This window comes from Salminus brasiliensis, chromosome 2, assembly GCF_030463535.1.
Source record: "Salminus brasiliensis chromosome 2, fSalBra1.hap2, whole genome shotgun sequence".
Lineage (NCBI taxonomy): Eukaryota > Metazoa > Chordata > Actinopteri > Characiformes > Bryconidae > Salminus > Salminus brasiliensis.
The window spans coordinates 57,509,579-57,533,547 of NC_132879.1; the positions used below are offsets into that span (position 1 = coordinate 57,509,579).

Consider the following 23,969-nt stretch of genomic DNA (forward strand, 5'->3'; position numbering starts at 1 on the left):
TCAGGGATAGATCAGACACCTGAGCTCTGACCTGTTGAGGTATGGACTTGCCAGGACCTCCAAGAACTAACGTTCTGGTGTTGAGGTGAGGTGGGACCTCAACCCTGTCCTAAGTCGGCCAGTTGTCCTTCCTTGGAGCACCTTTGGTAGGTACTGACCACTGCATTAGACCAGCCCACCAGACCCAGTCGTCTAGCCTTCACAGTCTGGTCTCAGTCTCTCAGAACTTCTGAATCAGAATGCAGGACTTCTCCAACCCTGGTTCTGGAGGAAGCAATGTTCTACTCATTTTAGGTAGGGTTCCCTGCTCCAACACACCACCTTGAACCCTTGTTAATCAGCTGCTCAGCTGGACCAGGAGTGTTCGTGAGCAGGGTAAGCACCAACATGGGCACGGCAGGGGGTCCTCCAAGACCAGGGTTGGGAACCAGAGCGATTTATCAATTAGCAGACGTCTCAAACAACGAAGCCCTGCAGAATACGCAGAACCGTGGTCTACAGTCCACTACCATCCACGCAGGGACCAGGCCTCGCCCCCTCTGCAGGAACCTAGCGTGAGGCTTATTGTCTTCTTCTCTGACTTTGCTGAGCACAGCTGAAGCTTCGTCCGTTTCGGCTACGAGAGGCCGCCAGTTCCACAGTCCTCGGAGAAAAGGTCATCCTCCAGGAGATGTGCCTGACTCACTTTCCAAAGACATGCAGGCTCTTTGTTGCTGCCTTCAGCTCTAGATTCATGCCAGTGGTAAAAGGGGGCGAGCTGGGGTGGATTTGCTTGTGTGTGTGTGTGTGTGTGTGTGTGTGTGTGTGTGTGTGTGTGTGTGTGTGTGTGTTAGTGCTGCAGTAAGGCATTGTTAATCTCTTCAGTCGGGAGAACGCTCTAACAGTCCCATGTCCCTTAGCAGCTCTCTTACTCATCACAAAACAAGGACACACAGAGAGGAGCTGGGCTCGTAGCATAAACCAACAGCACCTCCTGTGGCGGGTTGGGGAACTGTACCATAGTGGCAGTAAATACAGGGAGGAGAAACATCTTCAGAAGGTAGTTCTCAGTACTGGACAGGAGCGGTAGAGCAGGTCAGGCTTCAAACCCAAGTGCTGAAGCGGTCAGATACAGTTCAGGCACTGCATGACCAAACACAAAGGCAGGGGCGAGAGGGAGGCCAGCATACGCGTACACACACCGGCCCCTTCGGTGTCCAATGTTCAGACCCGGTGAGGTCATCATCATGCCATCTGTCCAAATGCATCGTGATGGGAGCAGGCGGTTGCCCATGGAGACGTATCAGTGGTACACAATATGTCCAAATGTTTGTGGACACTCAAATGCACAAACACAAAAACACAGCTCCAGTAGAGAAGTTCTGCCAATAGAATAGGACTCTCTGGAGCAGATAAACACTGATGAAGCTTTTGGCACCATGCTGCCTAATAATCCCAGGCGTGGGCTATGGAGGGGTATATACAAAGCCCCCCAGCAGCATTGCGCTGTGAAGGAGTGGAAGAACTGTGTTCTCTGGAATCATGGATGGAGCTCCATCCAGTACTTTTAGTTGAGATGGGGTGATGATCATCATCATCCAACATCCGTGACCTCTTGTCGCTGAATGCAATCAAATCCTCACAGCAATGCTCCTCCAAAATAGAGACAGTAGAGACAGTTACTCCAAAAAAAGCAGGATAGATTCTTTTAATACTCTTGACTTAAGACAAAACAATGAATGAGCAGGCGTCCCAATACTTTAGTCAATTTAGTGTAGCACAAACTGCTTAATGCATCTCCATCTTAATGCTTTTCATTACTCAAAGTCACAAGGGCGGTCTCCAGGAGCAGGGTTGAAGACCACTAGTATACCCTCAAGCATGCTCACTGACGTGATCCATGGAGGTCCTACCTCGCAGCTTAGGGACTTACAGGATCTGCGAAAGGAGTCTTGGAGCCAGATACCACAGGACGCCTTCAGAGGTCTTGAAGCTAATACTCGGGTCTGTTAAGATATGCCTGGATGTACCCGAAACCCAGCATCCTGCACGCCCGAGTGACCTACCGCAGCGCTCACTGATGGGGCCTTTAAGCCCGTACGCCCTACACCACTTCGTCTACGCTTAGCATCCCTGGGAAATAAATGGAAAAGAGCGCAAGGCACTTGATTTGCTCCACCACCATCCAGCCGCCAAAGTGCATCAGTATGCGAACGCCTGAGCAACTCGCCATGCAGTTCCCCAGGAGGTTTGTTCACGCCACGGCTCAGATTTAATCTGCGCCGGAGGCCATACCCGTGCTCTCTGACCCCAGACTTGTAGCGCTACAGGTACCGCTGCACAAGCACAGGTACGGAGCAGCTCGAGCTCGCTCCTGCCACAGGCCTACAGACTGCAGCACAAGCCGCATGAGCGATGGAGGGCGCATAAACGCTGGATGCGGCACGGCCGTGAGTCTGGCGAAGCATAATTGGAGGCGAGGCTGCTGGCGGTTTGAGGACAGCTCGTTGGAGCTGTGGGGCTCTACTGGGACACCTGGCCTGGCCCTGGGGATTCACAGAGGTGCGCTACTCCTCTACGGTGTGTTAATTAGAACATGCTGCCAGTGGCCTCTTTCTGGGAGAGGTATGTGTACACGCCCACGCCCTCGTCAAATACACGTACCGCGCAATTATTAACGACAGACCTACATTCTCGCCTCTCATCAAGTTCTTAATGCTGTGCCATCCTCAGCAAAACAGGCACAAATCTGCACATGCAGCACCAACAACGCAAAAAAGTACTGCGGACGGCATGAGCCGTAATTTGCACCGTTGTAGGCGTGTCCTGATCTGGTTTACTTTGTTCGGATCTCAGAATGAGGGCTTTAACATCAAGTTCTGATCCAATTAGCATGAACGTTGATGATAAAGGGATAGTATTTGTTTATATGTATTAATTATTCAGCATCATCACAGGGTTTTATGGGTAATAGCGTAATCTTAATTTCACACCATTAAAAAAAAAATAGTGCCGTTAATGCAAATTCTATTTGGCCCTGCTATTTGGTCACGCGTGGCGTCTCTCATTAAAAGCAGAGGAGTGAGTGAGTGAGTGAGTGATGGAGAAAGGCCTGTTAAACAGGAAGGTCACTGCAATCGTTTGCCAGACGGCTCAAACTGGACAAAACAAAGGCTGCAGTTGCTGTCAGGCTGGGTTTAGCTCTAATCCCGCCTGAAATACCACACGGGTCAACCATCGCCAACAGGATTCACGAGCTATATGAAACAGAGAGGGCAAAACTGGCTCAGGATTTGGAACACAGCCACTATTATTGCTCTTACGGGTGATTATTGGACAGCTATCCCGTTTAGAGGTACAGCTCATTATATAGAGGAACAGTGGCGACTTCCTTCACATGCTTTAACGGTCACGAAAACAGAGGAGAGGCATCGTGCTGCGACCTGTGCTGAACATTTTATGAAGGTGGCCAAGCGGTGGACTGTCAGGAATAAAGTGAGCACCCTAAACCCTAAACTCTGAACCCTAAGCAGATGTTTAGTGCAAGGAATATGATAGCTGTGATGAGACGCCTACCCGGGACAGATAAATAGATACACTTAAAAATCCTTATTTCCTATAATATTTAAAGATTTTTACAAATGTGAACTATGAAAATATGAAATTCTGACATTAATCGTAAATGAATTTTTTACTCGTTTGATTGAAATTATTTTGCTGTTACAGCGAAATATGAAGGAATTAACAAAGGACTGTTGTCACTCTAAAAACTCGGTCTTTCTGTTAGTCTACAACAGGGTTCAGCGATGCACTTGAACATTTCTGGCTGTTCTAGGTCGACCACAGATTGTTTTGAAGCGTGTAACAGACAGCAGCACGTCTTTATCTTTTCTCTTGCAGTTTAACTTGGTCTTTTTAGTAAGGAACCCTGGTGTAAAGCAGTTTTCCATTTCTAACAACTGTCTGATTCAGCCAGTGGAGTATCTAGAACATCCGAAAAATCCCAAAGTGACGTTTCTTCAGAGATAATTGGTCCCACCCACCGGAAATCCAAACCAGAGGAGTCGATTCCTTCGTCAGTTCCTAATTACACTGGAACTGGTGGTTAATCTGGGGGACAATTTTCCACATCGTGCTTAAATGAAAACATTTAAGTTTATTTATTTGGAGATTTTTTACAGTGAATGTTGTCACAGAGATTCAGGTACGAGCCTCTTTTGAGCAGCTAGTGGCGAAAGTGGCAAGGGAAAACGAGAGATAGAAACCCTGAGAGGAAGCAAGACTCAGAAGAGGAACCCGTGCTCCTTGAACAATAAAAATCAAATCAGGCATAAAAATACTGAAATTAAAAAAACTACATAAGTCATACGAGATGAAAACATGAGTGAGATCAATGAGAACAATCCCTGCAGATAAACAGTAAAAACAAGCGTATCCCTTTTGTTTCCAGCTGAAACCTAATAACACCAGTAGCACTGCAATAACGGCACAGCTTAATAACAAGTACGGCTGAATTGAATAAAAATGAACTAGAGATGTGACCCTCAGAATTCCCCACCGATATGCTCAGAAAAGCACACTGGGACATAATTTATCATGACAAAATGATGTCCCAGTTCTGTTTTCCACTTTAAAAGTGTTCTACACTACAGACATTTAATCATTTAATCCACAAGCTGCCGTCTGAAGACAGGCCCCGTTGTAGGAGGGTAATGTCATTTATGTAATCTCTCACATACGTACATGCATACATACATATCAGCCTGTCCTTTACACCAGCTCACAGGATCTCCACTGCTTACTTCAGAATGAGCAGCTCTTGTTTCTCTCTCTTTTTACTGGATTTCTGTTCACCTGCTTTAATCAGTATCATCTGGAGCTTCTACAGTAAAAGCTGTAGCGCAACGCTGCCAGATAATGTGCTGAGGGCTCCAAAACGCCTTGATGGGGCTGTATGGAGAGAGAACCGGGTAGAAATGGGAGAATTTGAACAGGCTTGAAAATCAGGCCAGTACCAATTCATTAAAATAGGCTTTGATTGGAGATCCCTACTTCATTGAATTTCCAAGCACCTTCCTGACCTTCTCGAGCTAATACTGACCCATTATCCAAGCATGCCTTGATCGGGAATATAGGAATAGTACCGGACTAGTGTCCGAATCAAGAGCCTGGCAAACTGGATCATCCCTGAAGAACACCCAGAACCTACAGGGTCCAAATCAGCCCTGATTCGAGAGTTCTACAGCACTAAGCGAATTTCCAATTTCCAATTTCCAATTCAAGAACGCAGCAAATTGGACACCCCCCCAACAAGAAACGAAAGGGGAGAGTAGAAAAGACAGGACGTCCACACGGGCAAACTGCACCACTCTGCATCTGAGGCAGATCATCCCTCCATCTGGAGCCAGGCTCCTCACCGACTCCCAGCGTTGCTTCCTGTTGGCCTGCGTCCCCTTCCTGTGCGCGGGGTCTAACAGACAAGGTTCCCCTGGCAGGCCGACTCGGCCAGCTGTGAGGTCCTGGCACCAGTTCTGACGCCCCACACCACGCGGCCCTGCCGTGCCATATGCCCTCCGTTTGCCAGGCCACGGGAGGGGGGGGGGGGGGGAGTGGAGGAACCGGGCAGGCTTGGGCTTAGGCTCCAGAGAGGGCACTCGCACTCCAGACCACCCACACCGTCCTGCTCAGGCACTCAACCACCAGCGACATGACCAGCAGGGTTCGATCAGGAGGAGTCACGTGGGCCAGCGCCGAGCGCGGGCTAATGAGTAGCGAGCAGATTCCACAGAGGTGTAATTGAAAGCGCAGATAATTAATCCGGGAGTCGACTTGGCAAACTTGTCGTCTTAACACGGCAGAATAATGAGAGCTGGGAGCGTAATTACGATGTAAGAGTGGCATTGCGTGAAACGGAAGGTACGGATCCATCTGTGATTTATGGAGATCATCATCTGGAGGTAATGAATAAAGCGCCTGCAGCAGGGGAAGAACAGAGCGCTCACACCCTCCAACAGCCAGACAGTCCTGCTACTCCAGCAGAACCCATGTGAGAAGAGATGTGAGGGAGCCTGACGCAGTAAAGTCCAGTAAACAATGCTCACTGAAAGAGAAGTGACTGGGACCAGTACAGCCTTCGTTACTGCAGAACTGTGGGAGCTGGAGTTGTCAAGACAGCAAGGACTGAACGGTACGACGCCTGAGGGTACTAACAGCACGGGGGAGTATCACAGTATGTCTATATATAATAATCGGAATAGAGAACCAGCAAAGTACCAGCAAAATAGACAAGACATGCAATATTTTATTTAAAGCTTGATAAGAAAAAAAAGCTAATAAATTAAATAGATAAATAAAGAAAATAAACATTACAATTAAATAAATACAATAAATTACAAATTAATTAATTAAAACTAATCAGTCCCGGAAGAGGAGCATTGCTGTGAGGATTTGACTGTATTCAGCGTTAGTGAGGTCAGGATGTTGGATGATCACCACCCCACCGTCCATCATTCCAGAGAACTCAGTTCTTCCACTGCTCCACAGCTCCTCAATGCTGGGGGGCTTTATATCCCCCTCTTGCCCACTCCTGGCTTGGCATTATTAGACAGCATGGTGCCAATAGGGTCATGATGTTGATCTGCTCCTGCAGAGAGTCCTATTCTATTGGCAGTGTGTGTGTAAGTGGGCATTTGCACATCTTAAATTAGCTGAAGATGTTAATCAGAAGAGGTGTCCGCAAACATCTGGACATATAGGGTTGTATAGTTTATGAACACCCTGAATCCAGAGTGAGCCCAGAGAGTCTGCTGTACAATAAATTGCAGCTGATGGGAGTGTCTGGGAATGTTTGGCTATTTAGCAACACAACCCATCCCCACAATACTCCTGACTGGTGTTTAATTCAGTATATAAATAAAAAAAATGACTTCTTGTTTCGCACTTATGCGCGCGGCTTAAACAGAAGCCTCCTAAGCAGGGCTTTCAAAGCCTTGGGACGTAGTGATTAGTCACACTAAATCAGAGGAAGGACCTCCAATTAAGACTAAAGTTTCCATCGCCACGTTCAGTCCACATATCCACTTACACCAGGAAAGCCGTATTCATCAGCTCTCCTCCCGCACACTTTCAAAGGGCTGGAGGCGAGGGGTGAAGGCCAGTCTGAAAGACACACGGAGCACAAAGACCTGCCTGTACGCCAATTTCCTGCACCTTCCACATTCACCTGTGGATGACCACTCCATTCGCTCCTCGCTCGGCTTCAGCTACGGGAGGAGAGCCGGTCTGCGGACAGCTGGGCTACTGGACAGGGAGGAGAAGAGAAGGAGAAGCTTTCCTGCAGTGTGAAATATGAGCCTCCATCAGTCCATTAAGGAATTCATTTGCAGTTCTCAGCAGTTTCAGACTTACAGTAATGGGAAGCTCATTAGACAGTAAAGCCAAGCTCAGACAATTCAACCGCATTTCAGCCCTCGTACCCTGATAAACATTTACACTGGAAATCCTGGCTTTTTTTAACACATTTAAGCATCTGGACATTTGATCTTTATGTAAAACAATGCTGAGAGATAGAGGTCATCTAACTGGATGTAGGATCAGTGGTCAAATGGATAAGGCATTGGCCTTCAGAGCTGAGAATTGTGGGCTAAAATCATATCTGGGTCAAATAATGTAGGGAAATGCAAAATTCCCCAATCTTTTTGTGGGTTGGTGTGGCGCAACAGATAACACCGCTACCTGCCAGTGTGCTAAAACACTACGTGGGTTCGATTCCCAGTCTGGGTGACTGTGGGTGCTGGGCTACACCAATAAGAGTCCTTGGGCAAGACTCCTAACACTACATTGGCCCTCCTCTGTAATATGATTAACCTTGTAGGTCGCTCTGGATAAGAGCGTCAGCTAAATGCCGTAAATGTAAACTGTCTACCTACTATAGAAGCAGCTGCAGATGATCAGAACATGGTTGGAGAGGATTATTCTGGAGGAGTCTGGAGTCTTATTTAAACCTCAGACGTTTAGTCTGGTCTGCTCTGGATTGATGGTTAAAGTGAGGGGTGAAGAAGATCACCATCATGGCCAGATCCAGAGAGCTCTCTGAGGCCTTCAGAAAGAAGGGTGATGGAGATGCAGAGGATGGTTTAAAAAGATCTCAGAACAGTTAGAAATCAGCCGCTGTTCCACCGTCCACTAAATCCTCTACAAGTGCAACAGCTGACCAACATGACCAAGATCAGACCGTCCCCTAGCAAGACCAGCCCAAGGGCAAAGTCGAGCTCACCAATCCTAAAATATCATCATAGTAGCAGGGAGCTCTCACTACAGCATCTAGCATCAGAAAGAGACCAAACAAGCTTTTTTTCTCTTGGGAGACCAAGACCAAGACCAGGCTGTGCTTTGGATGGACACCTGAATCTGGCATCTCACCCTGTGTTTCACGAGGTGTCCTAATTTTCTCACATGACTATGTCTATGACCTATGGCAGAAGACCTTCAGACTGTAGCAAACAGTGGAGGGTCACGGCATGACACACTTCAACAGTGGAAATGAACAAAGAATGGATTCTCCGGGCAGGGGTGTGTGTATGTGTGTGTGCAGAAATTGAATTTATAGCTTTTTATAGCTGAGTAATTAAACCAGATCCAAAAATATTCAATACTCTGCGATTCCTCAGAGAAAACGAATGACTTGGTGACAGGACAATTTCTCTGAATCCTTCTCAGCTCCAATGCGTTTCGCATTCAACGACCAGAGGAACGTATGCATCATCCCAGACACCAGACCTCTCACGGCGTCACAGCCAAGCCTTTCAAAGCTGAACGCACATTCAGTTATGGCTAATCACGCTCATCAATATGTCAGAGGCAGGAACCTCATCAAAACGACTGAATAGAGATGGATATGATTGGGATTGAGGTGTAATCCTCAGCCTTCCTTCTGACTTAATAGCAGTTATTTAATTAGTCGCTCTCCCTGATGGGCTGATGAGGGGATAAAATACATTGTCAGGTTCTGAAGCGTCATTAAAAGTCCTGGCAGCTCCCGGCGACCCAACGCGAGACTCTTCTTCTAATCGTGCCTTAAAGCTCCGGGTGTCTCTCGCTCCCTCAGCGAGGCAGGCGAAGTGCGAGAGAGTGTTCAATGGGGAACTCGAGCAAAGAAGAGTGGAAAAATACGCCGAACAAAATGTCGGAGGAGCTGCCGAGGCAATCACTTAACGAGTCGTTAGAGCAAATCAGGAGCGTTAATCAGAGCCGCATTAAAATCACTTGCTTCACTTCTCTGAATGGAGGAATCCGAACAAACCGATACTCATTAAAGACTGGCTGGTGCGTCGCACACCGCTGACCACTCAGCGCTGCCAGTGGGAGCCTTCTGTTCTTAGTCAATGCACACGACGGTCTGAAGAGCCCTGTTGATTAGGGACAGGCAATTAATCAACACTTTAAAACTGCAATTGGAAAATCAACCCTCTCAAACCCACTATTGTCACGATCTGTTGTCACGTATATCTACACCAGTCAAATCTTATGACCATCTGCTTAATATTTAGAAAATCCTCCTCGTGACACCAAAACAGCTCTGATCTGTCAAGGCATGGACTCCACAAGGCCTCTGAAGGTGTCCTGTGGCATCAAGACGTTATCAGCAGATCCTTTTAGTCGTGCAAGTTGAGGCGGGGCCTCCATGAGCATCAATGAACCGTAGCTGCCCATGACCTTGAGCACTTTTGGTAGATACTCAAAACCTGCTCCTGATGTTCTAGAGATGTTCTGATGCCCTAGTTACTGTCTAGAACATCACAGTTTGGTTCTTCTTGTCAGAGTGTCTCAGATTCTTACGCTTGTCCACCAACATCACCTTCAAGAACTGACTGACCTCTCTTGGCTCCTTGCAGTGATGGCTGCCCACCACTCAGACAGTCTTTAAGGCAGCAGTGGCCTAAAGACCGATGCTTCCACCCCCTGGACCTCAGAGCATCAGCTAAATGCTGTAAATGTAAACTGTCTGATGAAGTGTAGCTTTAAAAACTTATGATGAATAATGCTTTATAATAATAATAATAATAATAATAATAATAATGCTGCATTCCAATTACTTCAGTAGTCGGGTGTCGGAGCTGGGAATGAGGTGACCGTGTTCCAGTTGAACATACTGGTCATTTAAAACAATTTCAATAAAATAGTTCCCTAAAAACTCCAGAATATCAAAAGAACAGTGTTTTATGGTGAATCTAAGCCCCAGGTTAGCACCGTTAGCACTGTTCCTGGTTAGCATGGTTATTGATTCTCACTGTCAACACATTATACTGTATTTTGTGTCTCCGAACACCCATGTGAAGATACTGAGTCCACAGATACTGAGCCCCGAGCCTACGACTGATTTAATAAGACATACAGAATAAGTGCTAATAATAAACTGTATAGCGGTGCGGTGCAGCCATCTTGGTTTTTTAACTACGAGATGGGTTGGGGACGCTCTCCCGACCCCTGGACCTACATCCACAGCTGAGGTGCACTGAGGTGCTGGACCACTGCTTACATGCCCACATACAAAAGCTCTGCCCTTGCCCTGCCCATACAGACCTGTCCATGGGGCTGAGAGGAGGCACTTCACGACTATGGAGGCAGAGGAACCCAGGAAGCCAGGAAGAAGAATAGGGCTGAAGTGTCCTTATCAGCTCTTATGCCGCCTGCTGACTGCCAGGCTCCCGCCGCTTCCACGCTGAGGACGGGGAAGACGGAGGCCGGGCCTCTGGTGAGCGGAGAGAGAGGAAGACATCGCTCCAGATCTCAGCAGGGTTCCACTCCCTCCTTCCCTCTCCACACCACAGCGTGCAGCTAAAGACACATGTTTGATCATGCAGACGCGACTCCATATTCATGTGCTCCAAACGGGCCCAAACTCTCTAAACGTTTACATTAGAGGCCTTTAGAACATCCGTCAGAGGCGTTCAGTGTCGGGCTGCACCTCGGCTCAAAGACACCCTCACCACCACGGCCTTGGTGTGGCTTCAGTGGGCCTGGCTTTCAACAGCTAGTCTCATAAGAGCCAATGCCTTTACTGACCACAGAACAGCCGGGAAAGGAACTGTTCATAGCGGTGGATGAAGCAGACAACGTCCTAACAGGGTAGAGTTTCTTTTCCGGAGTCGTAAAGATGAAACATTTGCTTCTGAGGAGCCATAAGGACGTAGCACATCTATATTTTATCCAGAGGGACTCTGAAAAGTGCTTCACTGCTCACTCAGAAAATCATCCTGGCTAGTTTTAATAGGCTAGACTCCAAAGGATACCTTAAGCTTAGATACTGCCAGGCATAAAAGCCAGTATGGACGCCCATATTCAAAAGATTGTTTACTGTTTACTCAAAAATAACCTCAGCTAGTCTGACTAGACTAAAAATTCAAAGATCCTCTAATCTTAGATGTTAGATGATGGGGTTTGGTCCCACCCATGCTGTGCTGATGAAGCCAGACCTCTATCAGTTGAGACAGCAGAGAGGAAGCTGTAGGAATCAAGGTTTCAGCTGTCTAATGCACTACCACTATGGCCTGGGGGTCATGAGTTCGAACCCCGAGCCATGCTGCTTTGCCATCAGCGGCCGCAGTCCTAGAGAGCACAATAGGCTGTGCACTCTCCGGGTGGGTAGATGGTGCATTCAGCACAGGTGTCTGGAGCATTGCTCCAAACAGGTGGGTGGACGGGTCAACTGGCAGCATGGCAGTTCTGCCATGATACTTGTTCTCTATGGGTTCTCTAAGGTTCGTGACCTCACCCATGGTGACCAGATGGTCTGTGGCAATTTTCCTCATGGAGGAGGCAACAACCAAGAGAACAGTCCCTTCTCTCAATGTGTTTCAACACTGCTAGTAGGTTTCTGCCATTCAATAGGTTCAACAGACATGCGGCCTGAAAAGCTCCACCAGTGCAGGATTAGCATATGGGTCAATAACAGCGGAGCACCATCACAGCGAGCCTGCTTCTCCTTTTCACTCAGATGAAGCTCTGAGAAGGTCTTTCTCCAGGCAGTGGTAACGGTCATTAATTACACAAGAGCGGAGGGATGTGAAGGAGCTGTGCACTTAACTTCCATTACCTCTCCACACTGCCTGAACTCCCGGGCCCTGACTTTTGGGAGTAGCTCTTTACGCCTGGCGAAGCGGAGCGCCTCGACCCTCGCCTCGTCCGCAGAGCAGCCTTGCAGAAACAAAGAGCTCGGCTCACGTGGAACACTTCTCCCAGCAGCGACCTGAGAGGACGGTGCCCGAGGCCTCGAATTTACAGCATTTCTGACTGCTGTTGGCGAACAAAGGTAAATGCCACGGTGCTGTAGCTGGAGCCAGAGGAGAGGAAGACAAAGGATGGAGAAGCAGCAGCAACAGCAGCAGCAGGCATGTGTCAGAAAGACCAGAGCAAACTCTGGGAAGTGCTGGGGAGTTGCCAGGGCAACACAGCAACCTCTTATGCAAGCAGGGATGCTGAAAATAGAGGGTAGAGCCTGCGGTCTGGCTACTCAACCTTGACTGACACCATAATTACTGGTCACCGTAAGAACCAGCAGTATTCGGTCATTTATCAGGAGAAGTACTCGCTCATTCCACCCAGCAGCAGCAGCGATCACAGGACCTGAAGTTAGGAGAAACACAGAAACGGTTCATTAGCATCTGTGTGTATCAGTGCTGATGACCATTAAAGGCAGCGGCAGCCAAGCGAGTCTCTCCTCCAGAACTTTTACCCTGGGAGAATCCATACATCGGGACAGAGCAAATTACAATATAGATCTCCTCCCGTTCGATACCATGCCACATTAAAAAGCAGCCCGCACCATTCCATCAGACTTATCCCCTTTAATTATAAAGCTTTAATGTTGCCTAATAGGAAAACAGTTTGGGCCTGAAGAATGGGAATGGGCTTAGGTGGAAAGACCTACGCAAACTATCACCAGCAGAAGTGTCCTGGAATCACTTACACAGCCTGACAATTAAGATCATCGCAATAGAATATCAAATAACCAGATATACATCGTTCAAGCAAGGCCCTGTTCAAGTTGATAAAGTAAACCCACTGAATCCTGGGTTTTTTATTTCGTTATTAATCCCAATGCAGAAACTACATGCTTTAGCATATCCTGTCCCTCAGGGTTCTAGTTTGGGGCCTGATGTCAATTACAACAATAATATAGTCACAAGAGTGCAGAAATGATATGTAGGCTTACATACAAGGTCCACTGTCAAAATTAGGAACGCAGTCCAGGTCTCTTGGACCAGACTGGACCGGTCCCGACCGGACCCAACCCAAGCAGAAAGCAGTTCTTTTAAGGACAAGACGCAAGACGCAATCTCTGCTCTGGGAGACTGAACAGTTTGGAAGAACGGTGGGGGTTCTGAAACACAGAGCAACAGCAGATGGTTCTGGTATTCCCATATTGGCTCATAACTACTTAAACCGCAAGGGAACAAACTCTGCAATGCTCAGTTAGTCATTCTCTGACAGACGTATTTCCTCTTGCCTGACGGAATCCGATCACAGTAAACGCATTCTGTTTACACTTGTATTAAATGTTGCTGAGATCCGTCTCCGATACCATCCGAATGTGGTTCGAGTGATCCGATCGCAACCCGTAAACCACGTTGGAGGGTGTCTACAACCGGCTTTTCATGCAGACGTGTGGAATCTGAACGTGATCCGATCTAGGAGACCTGGAGCAGTTGGCAAAAGAAGAGCGATCCAGAGTTCCAGTACTGCGGTGCTCAGTAATACAGGAATACAGGAAGTGAATTTCCAAAGGTACGTTTCCGAAGGTAAGTCAACCAATTAAGTTGAGGGTGCCAATACAATTTCCCAGTCCATTTCTGGAGTTCCAAAATAAACAAAATAAACACGTACATTTACATTTCTATTTAAGGCATTTAGCAGACGCTCTTTTCCAGAGCGACTATTTACTGAAGAAGAACCTCAGCTAGTTTAAATAGACTAAAATTCAAAGATCCTCTAATCTTAGACTCTACTAAACACAAGTCAATATGGAGACCATAATACTCTTCTCTTCCCCTGAGTACTCTCAGAAGAGGAGGGTCTTCAGTCTGGGTTTGAAGACAGTGAGTGTTGGACTCTGCTGTTTGGACACCCAGGGGAAGTTCGTTCCATCACTTCGGTGCAGGACAGTAAAAAGTCTGGACGCTCGTCTTCCGTGGATCTTAAAGGATGGCGGGTCGAGCCGAGCTGTACTTGAAGCTGGAAGGACTCTTGGTGCAGATCGGCTTTTGACCATCGCCATCAAGTACGGAGTGGTTCAGTCTTGGCTTTGTAGACCAGAGTCAGGGTCTGAATCTGTTGACCTGGGCAGCAGCTACAGGAAGCCAGTGAAGAGAGAATGCAGCAGCAGAGGAGGAGCTGAACATGACTGAAGTTAGAAACGTTGAAGACGACCCGACCCGTACCACTGCATTATGGGTAAGTCTCGGGCCCTTACAAGACCAACCCACCAGGAAAATTCACAAACTTCCCAAAAGGCCTGTTCGTGCCTCTACCAGGGCTCTGTTTAATCAGCTCAAACCTGCAGACACGAAAAACTGCCTCAAAGATTCACCAAGGGACGAGCTGGATGATGGACAGCTCTAATTCACATACAGCAGCAATACCTGCCACTCGGTCCTCAAACCTCCTCCTCAGCGAGGACAAATGGAAAGGAGGAATCGGATCAGAGCGCAGATAAACTGAAGGATCCTCTAAAGATGGATCAGAGCGTGATGCAATCTCTCAGGATTTCGCTCGAAATCTACCATCCAAAGCGCACCGCTGTTCAGCACTCTCTGATCGGTCTTCACCAAACACTACAAAAAAGACATTTACACAAGCACAGCGAACCTGACAAGAGGGACCGGACCGCTGAAGTACCACCTTAGAAAACCGTGACAGGAGCTCCAACAAAAACACGTCAGGTGAGTTTGTGTTTTCATCAGCGCCAGATTTCAGCTCTTCACGAAAGACGGAGCTGGACTTTCTAAAAAAAAGCTTTACACAACTTCCACAACTGCCGGCATCTGCAGCGAGCTCCTGCTCTCCTCGGCTCCTCGCTCGTTTCTTCGCAAGGCAAGGTGAAGGAAAAGAGCGAGCCTTCTTCTTTAATAATGCAGAAGCCTAACAGCAACGTACAAACAAGGGGCCTTAACCGGCCCCAAATTACATCCTGTCATCATGCATCTTTAAAAACGGGGATTAAGGGTAATCCCAAGCTTAAAGGAGCCGAGCAAGTGACTCAGCGGGAGGAACAGGCTCCTCCGAGTGGGTCCTTCATCCTCAATGACGAAGCAGACGTGCGTTCCTCTGATGGATGGAGGGTACCTTCAACGTGCCGCCTGGCTGGCGTCCCGTATTGCTCGTGCTGATGCTTTGTGGGAGCGGCTGAGTGACGGGATGCTCTGAAGCAACACCGCTTCAGGCAGGATGACTGGACATACTAGTACGGATTCAGCAGCATCTGACAGCATCCGTCTTCTTTCTACAGACAAACAAACACACGGAAAGCAGAACACTCCACAGAACCAAAGAGAGAGAGAGAGGGAGAGAGGGAGCGAGCGAGCAAGAGCTTGCCTTCACATCACGCAGCAGATTTCTTCAGCTCACAAGTCAACTACAGTGGTCGATCTGCTTCTTACACCCCCCCCCCCCCCCCCCCCGCCCCCTCATCTGTCTGTCTGCCTACCGCTGACTGACTGAGGTGGTAAGACACATCCTCTTCGCAGTGAGAGAGTGTGATGTGTTGCCTTCGCTTGCTGCGTTTCCTGACTTTAATGGGGCCCCCTAGCAGCCTGCAGTCAGACGCAAGGCCACACTCTGACAGAGGGGCCGTCGCAAGCACAGTCAGGGCTTATTGAACCCAGTGGAATTGTGGGTAATAAATGCTGGATGTGTGGATGTAGAGAAGCATATCCACTGTAATAGAACTTTCCTCCAGCAGTGGGGTAGTGCGCGAGAGAGAGAGAGACTAGGGATAAACCCTAACAGGTCTCATGCCATATAAAAAAAATTGGGTGGTTATTGTCCATATGATCCATATGATATGATATAAAGAGGAGAGAGAGTTTTATCGTGAAATTATCATGAATTATTGCGGTTATTTTACGATAACATATGACTTTGAGAGCTGTGTAGCTTTTATAAAACAGCTGTGATAAATAAATTGAGCCGTGAACATAGCATTTAATATGTTTGTAGCACTGGGACTTGAGCACAATCCGTTTATTTGCATGTTTATTTCGATTTCTGTTCATTCTGAAGGTTTCTGATTGGGACACATTTGACATGTTTTTGTAAAGCTTGTCATCATGATGATGTGTGTTTTAATGCCACTATGCAGGCGATTGTTTCCTCTCTTGGTGTACAGAGCCATAAACTGGCCTTTACTCACAAGGTTGTGAGTTCAATACCTGGGTCAAACGCCAGCCGTCTAACCTCTGACCCACCAAAACATTGAACACGCTGGTAAACTGTCAAAAAGCCCAAATGTGGACCTGGGTATTGAACCCACAACCCTGTGGTCAATAACCCAGCGCTCAAACAACTGAGTCACTGAAATAAACTGGTGAATTTTAACAGTAAGTGCGTTTACATGCACTTACAGATCTGATCATAACTAGATCTCTGCAACTATCAGATTATTTAAGAGGTTGTGTAAACGGAAAACTCCAATTTTTGGAGATTAAGGACTAGAAATCTGATTGAAAAAGCCAATAGAGCTGGATTCTAGCGCAGTAATCTGATTCCTCAGTGCTCGCACACCTTCACCCTGACAGAGTCCATCAAATACAGCTATACATATAGAGTACAGAGGCTTTACTACGAACCCCCCTGGTCCAGCAGACGCGGTTCTTTGCCTGTAATTGTGGGAAAACACATGCCAGGTCCAAGAACAGATGCTTGTTCAAAAGAAGCTTGTCTCCATCATGGTTCTATTGGAAATCATAAAAATGAAGATTTCTTTAAGGTTTGAAGCGTACATCACATCCTTCTGTGAGATTATTGGCTGGCCGCAAAGTAGAAAGCCGATAATCGCCCGACTCCTGTAAATTCAGAGTTCCCCCCATTATCTGATTACCTAAGTGCTTGTAAACACATCGATCTGACCTCTGGCAGTTATCGGATTATTAAGAGCATGTAAACGCGCTCAGTGTTCAAATTCACTCAGCTGTTAGAGTACTGGGTTATTAATCATAGGGTTGTGGGTTCAATACCCAGATCCACTGTTGGGCTTCTGAACAGCATTTCCTGTGTTTTGGTGGTGAGATGTGTAACACCACTGGGTTGTGGGTTCAAGCATGGCCCAACAGTGGACCCCTGATCACAGTGTTGTAGTTGTGGTTGTGTTCAATCCCCTGCAACACTTAAGCAAGGCCCTTGACCCTCTCAAAGCTCTAGCACAGTTCTGACCCCAGCTTTCTAAAAATTAACTGTGTTCTGTAAGTAAAGGAACTCCCAAACCGTCCATACGGATGTGAACGGGGCCCAAGCAGACCTCCTGCAAGCCATCACACTTGCATCTGGCTCTGGAGAGGAGTCTCGATCTTATCCCTCCATGCACACACGTACAACACAAACAGACGAGAGCAGCTTTCAAGCGAAATCATAATTAGATATCTCATTTTCCTGCCTGAAAGACAGAAAAGCTGTCCTGCAGAAGTGAACAAGGAAGAAAAAAGGGGGAAATACACACGCCGAAAACAACAAACACCCATCACAACCATCATGTAAGGCGTCACAGCGATGCTTTTGAAGGTGCTAGCCGGCCGGAGCTCTTTCAAGGCTCATCAGCAGCTGAAGGTTCGGGAGAAACAAAGCACGGCGGTCCTTTGAGGATCAAACGGCGCCTGAATCAGAGCAGAGAGGAGTCAAAAGCGGCAGAGGCATCTCGCTCTCCGGCACTGAACACACAAACAACTGGAGGCTCTAGAGTCTGGCCGCCCCTGCCCGCCCACCACCCTTGTACAAACCATTGGGTTTCAGCACGTCTAGTCCAGCCTCCCTACACACAGAGAGACAGGCGAGATCAAAGAGACAGACACCGTTTCCACACCCCTACACTGTGTACCGTCAATTATCGGATTACTTCCCCAATACATGCAAACACTGTACCGCCACTCAGGAGACGAAGGCGACGTGGTGAAGATCTGTTTACGTGAGAGAAATGCGCTGTGTAATTTACATAATTTAGCATAACTTCGCATAATCATTTAACATCATGATTGTTACAGTATTTATCATTATATAAAGGAACAGCCTTTACAGCCTGTGGAGATCGACCCATGATCTGGGCGATAGAGACAGGAAACTCTCAGACAGAACTAGTATGCTAGTATGCTGGTAAGACAGGCAAAGCACAATCCCATAACACTGCCAAGACCCTGCAGGAAGGGTTAGCTGAGTAAAGAGTGGTGGTGCACTGTTCCACTGGTCAAGATACAGCTGTATCTAACATCTGGATAAAAGATAAAGGGATAAAGGAGACTTTATTCATGTCATTTGCATCAGATGAGGTACATGAAGTTGTGATCTCAAGGTCCCAGTTACACCCAAAGAGCAATTATTGAATAAATAAAATATAATTTAATATAACATTAGTGTAACAGCATGAATGAGGAAGCAGCAGTAGCATAATAAAGTGTCCAAATGTGGGGAAAAGCGTCAGCGCGTTGTGTTTGGCTAGGTCGAGTTTGAAAGTCGTACAGCTATAAAGCACTGGTAGCATAAAGGAAGGGCTGTGCTGCCTCCGGTGCTATTGGCAATACTGCACACAGTTGGAGAAAAGAACGGATTCCACACAATAGCAGAAAAACCTGGATGTAAATGTTAAAGCACCTGTTAAAAAGCAATGTTTACAAGACGGATAATAGGATAAAAATGAAAAAGAGGAGGCCTATTTCACTATATATTACTGTAGTTAGCTCGGTATGAAAGGCATCACTGTTCATGATCCATTAACATATATGCATATGAGCACTGTTAACCCGAGCTGGAGGGCCTCTGCTCACATCAGGACCAAAATCAGCCTAAGACAAAATGATGCCAGGACCATTTATCTGCTTTATTTGAGACCAAGACTGACTGGGCTGAGGTGCTTGGTCGTCGTATTCTTAGTATTTCACTAATAATTACATTTTATCCACGTTTTTAAGCTTCTTCCTTTTCATTTCTCCTGCTTCACATGTTTGTGTGGCTCCCTCGCAGTTTGACGGCTCAAAACAAAGGACTCCAAATCAATGAACTCCATGCCAGTTTACACAGCAGTGGGGTACTGCAGGGGTCTGCCAAGCCCACTAAACAACGCTATGGGTCTTTTATGTGTCTGGGATTGTAAAAGGGCTATCGACTCACCAATATACTCGAAGACATAAACAACGAAGAAGGGAGTGACAAGGTCGTTGATGCCCTGCACGTAGCCGCTGGCCGGGTGCCGTATGGCCCAGATGAAGAGAATCCGCTCGAAGATCTGGAGAACAAGGAGAAAAGGAATCAGACCCGTGCAGATCGGACAGGGCGCAGGCCCGGCTCTACAGTAAATACTGTTTATAAACACGGAGAGCACAGACTCTGAGGAAACGCTCAATGCTACGTGACTCCAGCCTCGCAAGGTCACTCGTTTGACTGCTTTTAATTAGACACAGAGAGAATCTCCTCATTTAGCCGGCAATCAATTAAAAAAATCAATTAAGCTTTCAGGAGTAATTAGCATCACAACAGTCGATAGAGGAGACGGCGAGGGGGAGAAGACTGCTGGAAAGAGGGGCACATGCTGTCGCCTAGGTTTGGCATTCGGTCTCAAAGGGGGCGATACCAAACTTTGATAGCAAGTCAGCTTGTGTGTGTTTTTGTTGTTGTTGTTTTTTTAATGAAAGCGAGGCCCGTCATTAACGTCTCAGCTCCAGCTTTCAAGGCCGCTCCCCGGCTGCTGGGTAACAAGGACTTCTCCAGGACTTTTTTGCCCCCCTCTTCTTGCTAAGCAAACACCTCTATCTTCATTAAAGACAGCCTCAACGCTGGTTTTTAATGTTTCACCTTGCTGTCAGCCTGCTCAAATTAAAGCGAGCTTGAAGTTCAACTTAAATCGGGTACAAAAGCGAGACGCTCGCTCCCCCTTTGACTTCCCCGGCGTCTGACAGGCCGAACTGACGGCTGGCGCCTTTTGGGGCGTCATGTTCCTGTCAACACGCGAATAAACTCATCGCCTGCGCCGAGGCCCAAAACACCAGACATGCTCGCGGCTGCCTCGCGTGGCTCCACATCCTATTCTCTACCAATCCCAGTCCATCAACAGGAACGCCACGCTCACCTCCTCTGTCGCCTTTCATGTTCAAAGCTCCGTTTATCAAAGCAGGGTGGGGGTGGGGGGTGGAGGGATAAGGTGGGGATTGTTAATGCGAGTTGCTCCAGACATTTGACGTCTCCTCCTCCTTTCTCCTCCTTCATACTCTCTTCCTTTCTCAGCCTGCCTCTTTTCTCTTTACTGGGTGGGATTAGGGGTGCGCAGACGCGGTCACGCAAAAACCTTGTTTCTGTAATTTTACTGTTTTTGACTGTTTGACATAATCTGGATGAATCTGGCAGGTGTTTATTTTACTTTGTATCCGTATTTAAATTCAATGCAGATTTATTTCTATTGGGATTTTCACAGGGAATGTGTCACAAAGCAGCTGTACAGAGATCCGGGTACGAGTCTCTTTTGAGCAGCCAGTGGTGACAGTGGCCAGAAAAAACCTTGAGAGGAACCAAGACTCAAATAGGGAACCGGTCCTCCTCAGGTCGACACCGGATAACGTCATGATAAACAGACCAATAGAAATGCTGTAAAATAACCTGGAATTCAATCCTTCTCCACCGACTCCTACTCATAGTTAAGAAGTGCTGTTTGGAGATGGGCTTCTGACAAAACTGTACTGTAATTATTGATCCAATGTCAGAATGGTAGTTGATAATTACTAGGGTGAAAAGATTAATTAAATTCCTAATCAAATTTGATTTGTGATGCATAAGATACAATAATACTTAATACTACTACTAATAATAATAATAACAATAAACATAAATATACTATTACTACTACTACTACTAATAATAATAATAATAATAATAATAATAAACATAAATATAATACTATTACTATTACTACTACTACTATTATTACTACTACTACTGCTGCTACTACTATTACTACTATTACTACTAATAATAATAATAATAAACATAAATATAATACTATTACTATTACTATTACTAATAATAATAATAATAAATATAATACTATTACTACCACTACTACTAATAATAATAATAATAATAATTGCATGATCTGCATATAATTTGCATTAAATCATAACTGTAATAGGAGTGGAGAGCGGGTAGAGTACAGTATGGGATTGCCTTTGGATTTTACGGCCTGCTTTAGTCCTAGTTTCAACTGTTACTGGTTAAAGGCCTTTTTGACTCTTTTCTCTCCTACACCTAAAGTAAATGTAGCAATTTTCCACTTGAATTATGACTCCACATTCTTTACTTTACTTTAGTTTTTCGGGGAAATGAGTTGGCTGTATCAGAGAAATTAGGGTCTTTTCATAGATTAGAATCTTAATTTGAGCCCTGCGGTGGAAAATGGCCCAACTTCTTATACAGTTTTAGTGTAAACTTGATTAAAAGTGCATAAAACACATATCACTCCCAGCCACAACAAAGTACTGATTATCAGTTATTGTTAGCGGCCCGACTAATCTTTATCGGTGCTTCCCTACCTGGGGATTCAGGGCTCTCTGCAGAACCCAATCATAAGGTGGAAATTAAACACTAAAGCTGGGAGCAGAAATCGATGGCCGGCTGAAGTCCACTGAAGGAGGTGAGATTGAATACATTATCCATTTATTTGCTTAACAGACTGCCTCCTCTATGGCGGCGGCCTGCCTTTCCCATGCCTTGGTGACGTTTTCTCAGGACTTCCATTAAGTGCTAAATCATTTCTGTAAGGACTGAAACGAGGAGGTAAAGGGAACGAGCTCGGCCGCAACACACCGGGGAAAAAACACAACAGGTGCAACACACGAACGCAGAGCACGACATCAGCACCTGCTGACCAAGGTCACCAGCCGAGGCTTAATGAGTGGCTGAAGATGAGGACCTGCTTTGCCTCTCATTAGTTAGCCTGCTGCTCATACGAGAGTGACGTGTCGTGTAGGACACTAATGGGGAGGGTAAAAGGGTCGTCGCGGTCAGTGTGCTCACCAGAGGGATGAGCAGGTCTTTTAACATGCTGGGCGAAGGGTGAGTGAGGAGGAAAAGGCTGCGGCTGCAAGCATGCATAATTCAAACAACAGTTGGGTGAAAAATTCAATTTAAACAATTTTCCCCTTAATCCAAAAGGAGGAGATCAGCCGAGACATGCCTGTTGGGCCAGGTTTGCGTCTTCCGTTTTGTCCTGGAGATATTTGTTTATTAAGTCTAAGCGGCTTTGAGTATGTTAAAAGCACTATATACATAAAACTAATATTATTATTATTATTATTATTACAATAATTATTAATAATGAAATTATTTAAAACACTTACATGGTTTTTGATGCTGCACGACACACTGCTATCTATAAAATGGGCAAATGCTCTTGTATAAAGAGCCTCAATGCTCTTGTATAAAAGTTTGTAATGAATATTAACCGTACTTTTAGACGAGAGCTGCAAAAGTTTCTAGAATTAACCAAGAAAGTGATGCAACCTCCAGAATTCATTGTATTTAAAGCTATTTTAGCTACACTATGTTTTCATAACAGCTGCATAAACACTGTTCAGCAATCAGGAAATGCCATAAGATGATTAAACTAGAATCTTAAACTAGAAACTTAAACTAGAATCTAGATCTATAAGACTATTACACGGCATCATCCCCATATGATGGAATTTCCATTACACTGGCCTAATTAAGAACACCTAATTAAGATGGGGGCGTGTCCAAATGTCCAACATTCTCTTTTTGAGACCCCACATGTGTCAAACATTGCCCATCATTTGTGCTCTACAGGATTCATTAGTGCTTGGGCCCCTGATGATTGCCACTCACAATGTAGCTTAAAGGAGGACGCCCACTTCTGGTAGAGGTTCTGATAGTCCATCTAAATCTCAGAACTTTGTCACCCCATTGGAGTCAATCAGCCCAAACAGGTTTGATATTATTATTTTTAAATTGTTAAAAAATTATTATTATTTTTGCAATTGAGAGAGAGAGGTTAGGCGAACGTTTCTTAAAAATACAGGACTTCATCAGACTGTCACCACGCTCATCTCGGTTAATACATTCCCAAAAATGTCTCTCAACCTGCTAAAAAAAGGTTATGGGGAAACTGTGTCATTTAAATTTTTCGCCCAAATGAATGCTTTCAGGCATCCATGGTGTTAATGGCTGTTCCACTCCTCAGAGGCACCTGCACGGTACTCACTAGCGAAGAAAGGAGCTTTCCTTCACATTGAGCGTTCAAAGAAGAGTCACTGATTAGCCATTATTTAAGGAAACATATATGGAAACATGCAGTGCAGTGACCCTGTTCTGTCCATCATTTGTGCTCCAGTGGTTCCATAAATGCTTGGGCCCCGATGATTGCCACTTGCAATGTAGTGTAGTTTTACGAAGGACACTTAATTCTTACAGAATAGTCCACAGAAGTCAACGTTATACGCCACCTTCAGACGGAAGCTGTCTTGTATGCTAACATTTCCCCATTTTCTGTTAGAAAACTACTGAATACTTAAAGAAATTAATGAATGAATGAATGAATAATTTCACATTTCAGTAATGTTGGTTCTGATTGGCCTTTGGACAGCAATGACCATGAGCTAGGGCTGGGCAACCTATTGTAAATATCAATATATTTAAAGAAATATTTTAAGTATTTTTTTAATGTAAATTTTAAAAATATCGCACCTAGAGACGCATCATTTCATTATTAGGATCAGGTATTGGTCCCG

The 23,969-nt window shown here is 46.0% G+C and overlaps 1 protein-coding gene across 3 annotated transcripts in view; it reads right to left on the reverse strand.

Annotated features, from left to right (window-relative positions):
• The window catches only part of tbc1d22a (TBC1 domain family, member 22a), a 189,697-nt gene that overhangs the window by 108,951 nt on the left and 56,777 nt on the right, over positions 1-23,969 (reverse strand). For all 3 annotated transcript variants that reach the window (XR_011979058.1, XM_072674024.1, XM_072674025.1), the window contains exon 8: positions 19,348-19,462. Coding sequence is in view for 2 of the 3 variants with exons in the window: in XM_072674024.1 (XP_072530125.1) it covers positions 19,348-19,462 (115 nt within the window). In the remaining variant the exon portion in view is untranslated. The remainder of the gene's footprint in view (positions 1-19,347; positions 19,463-23,969) is intronic.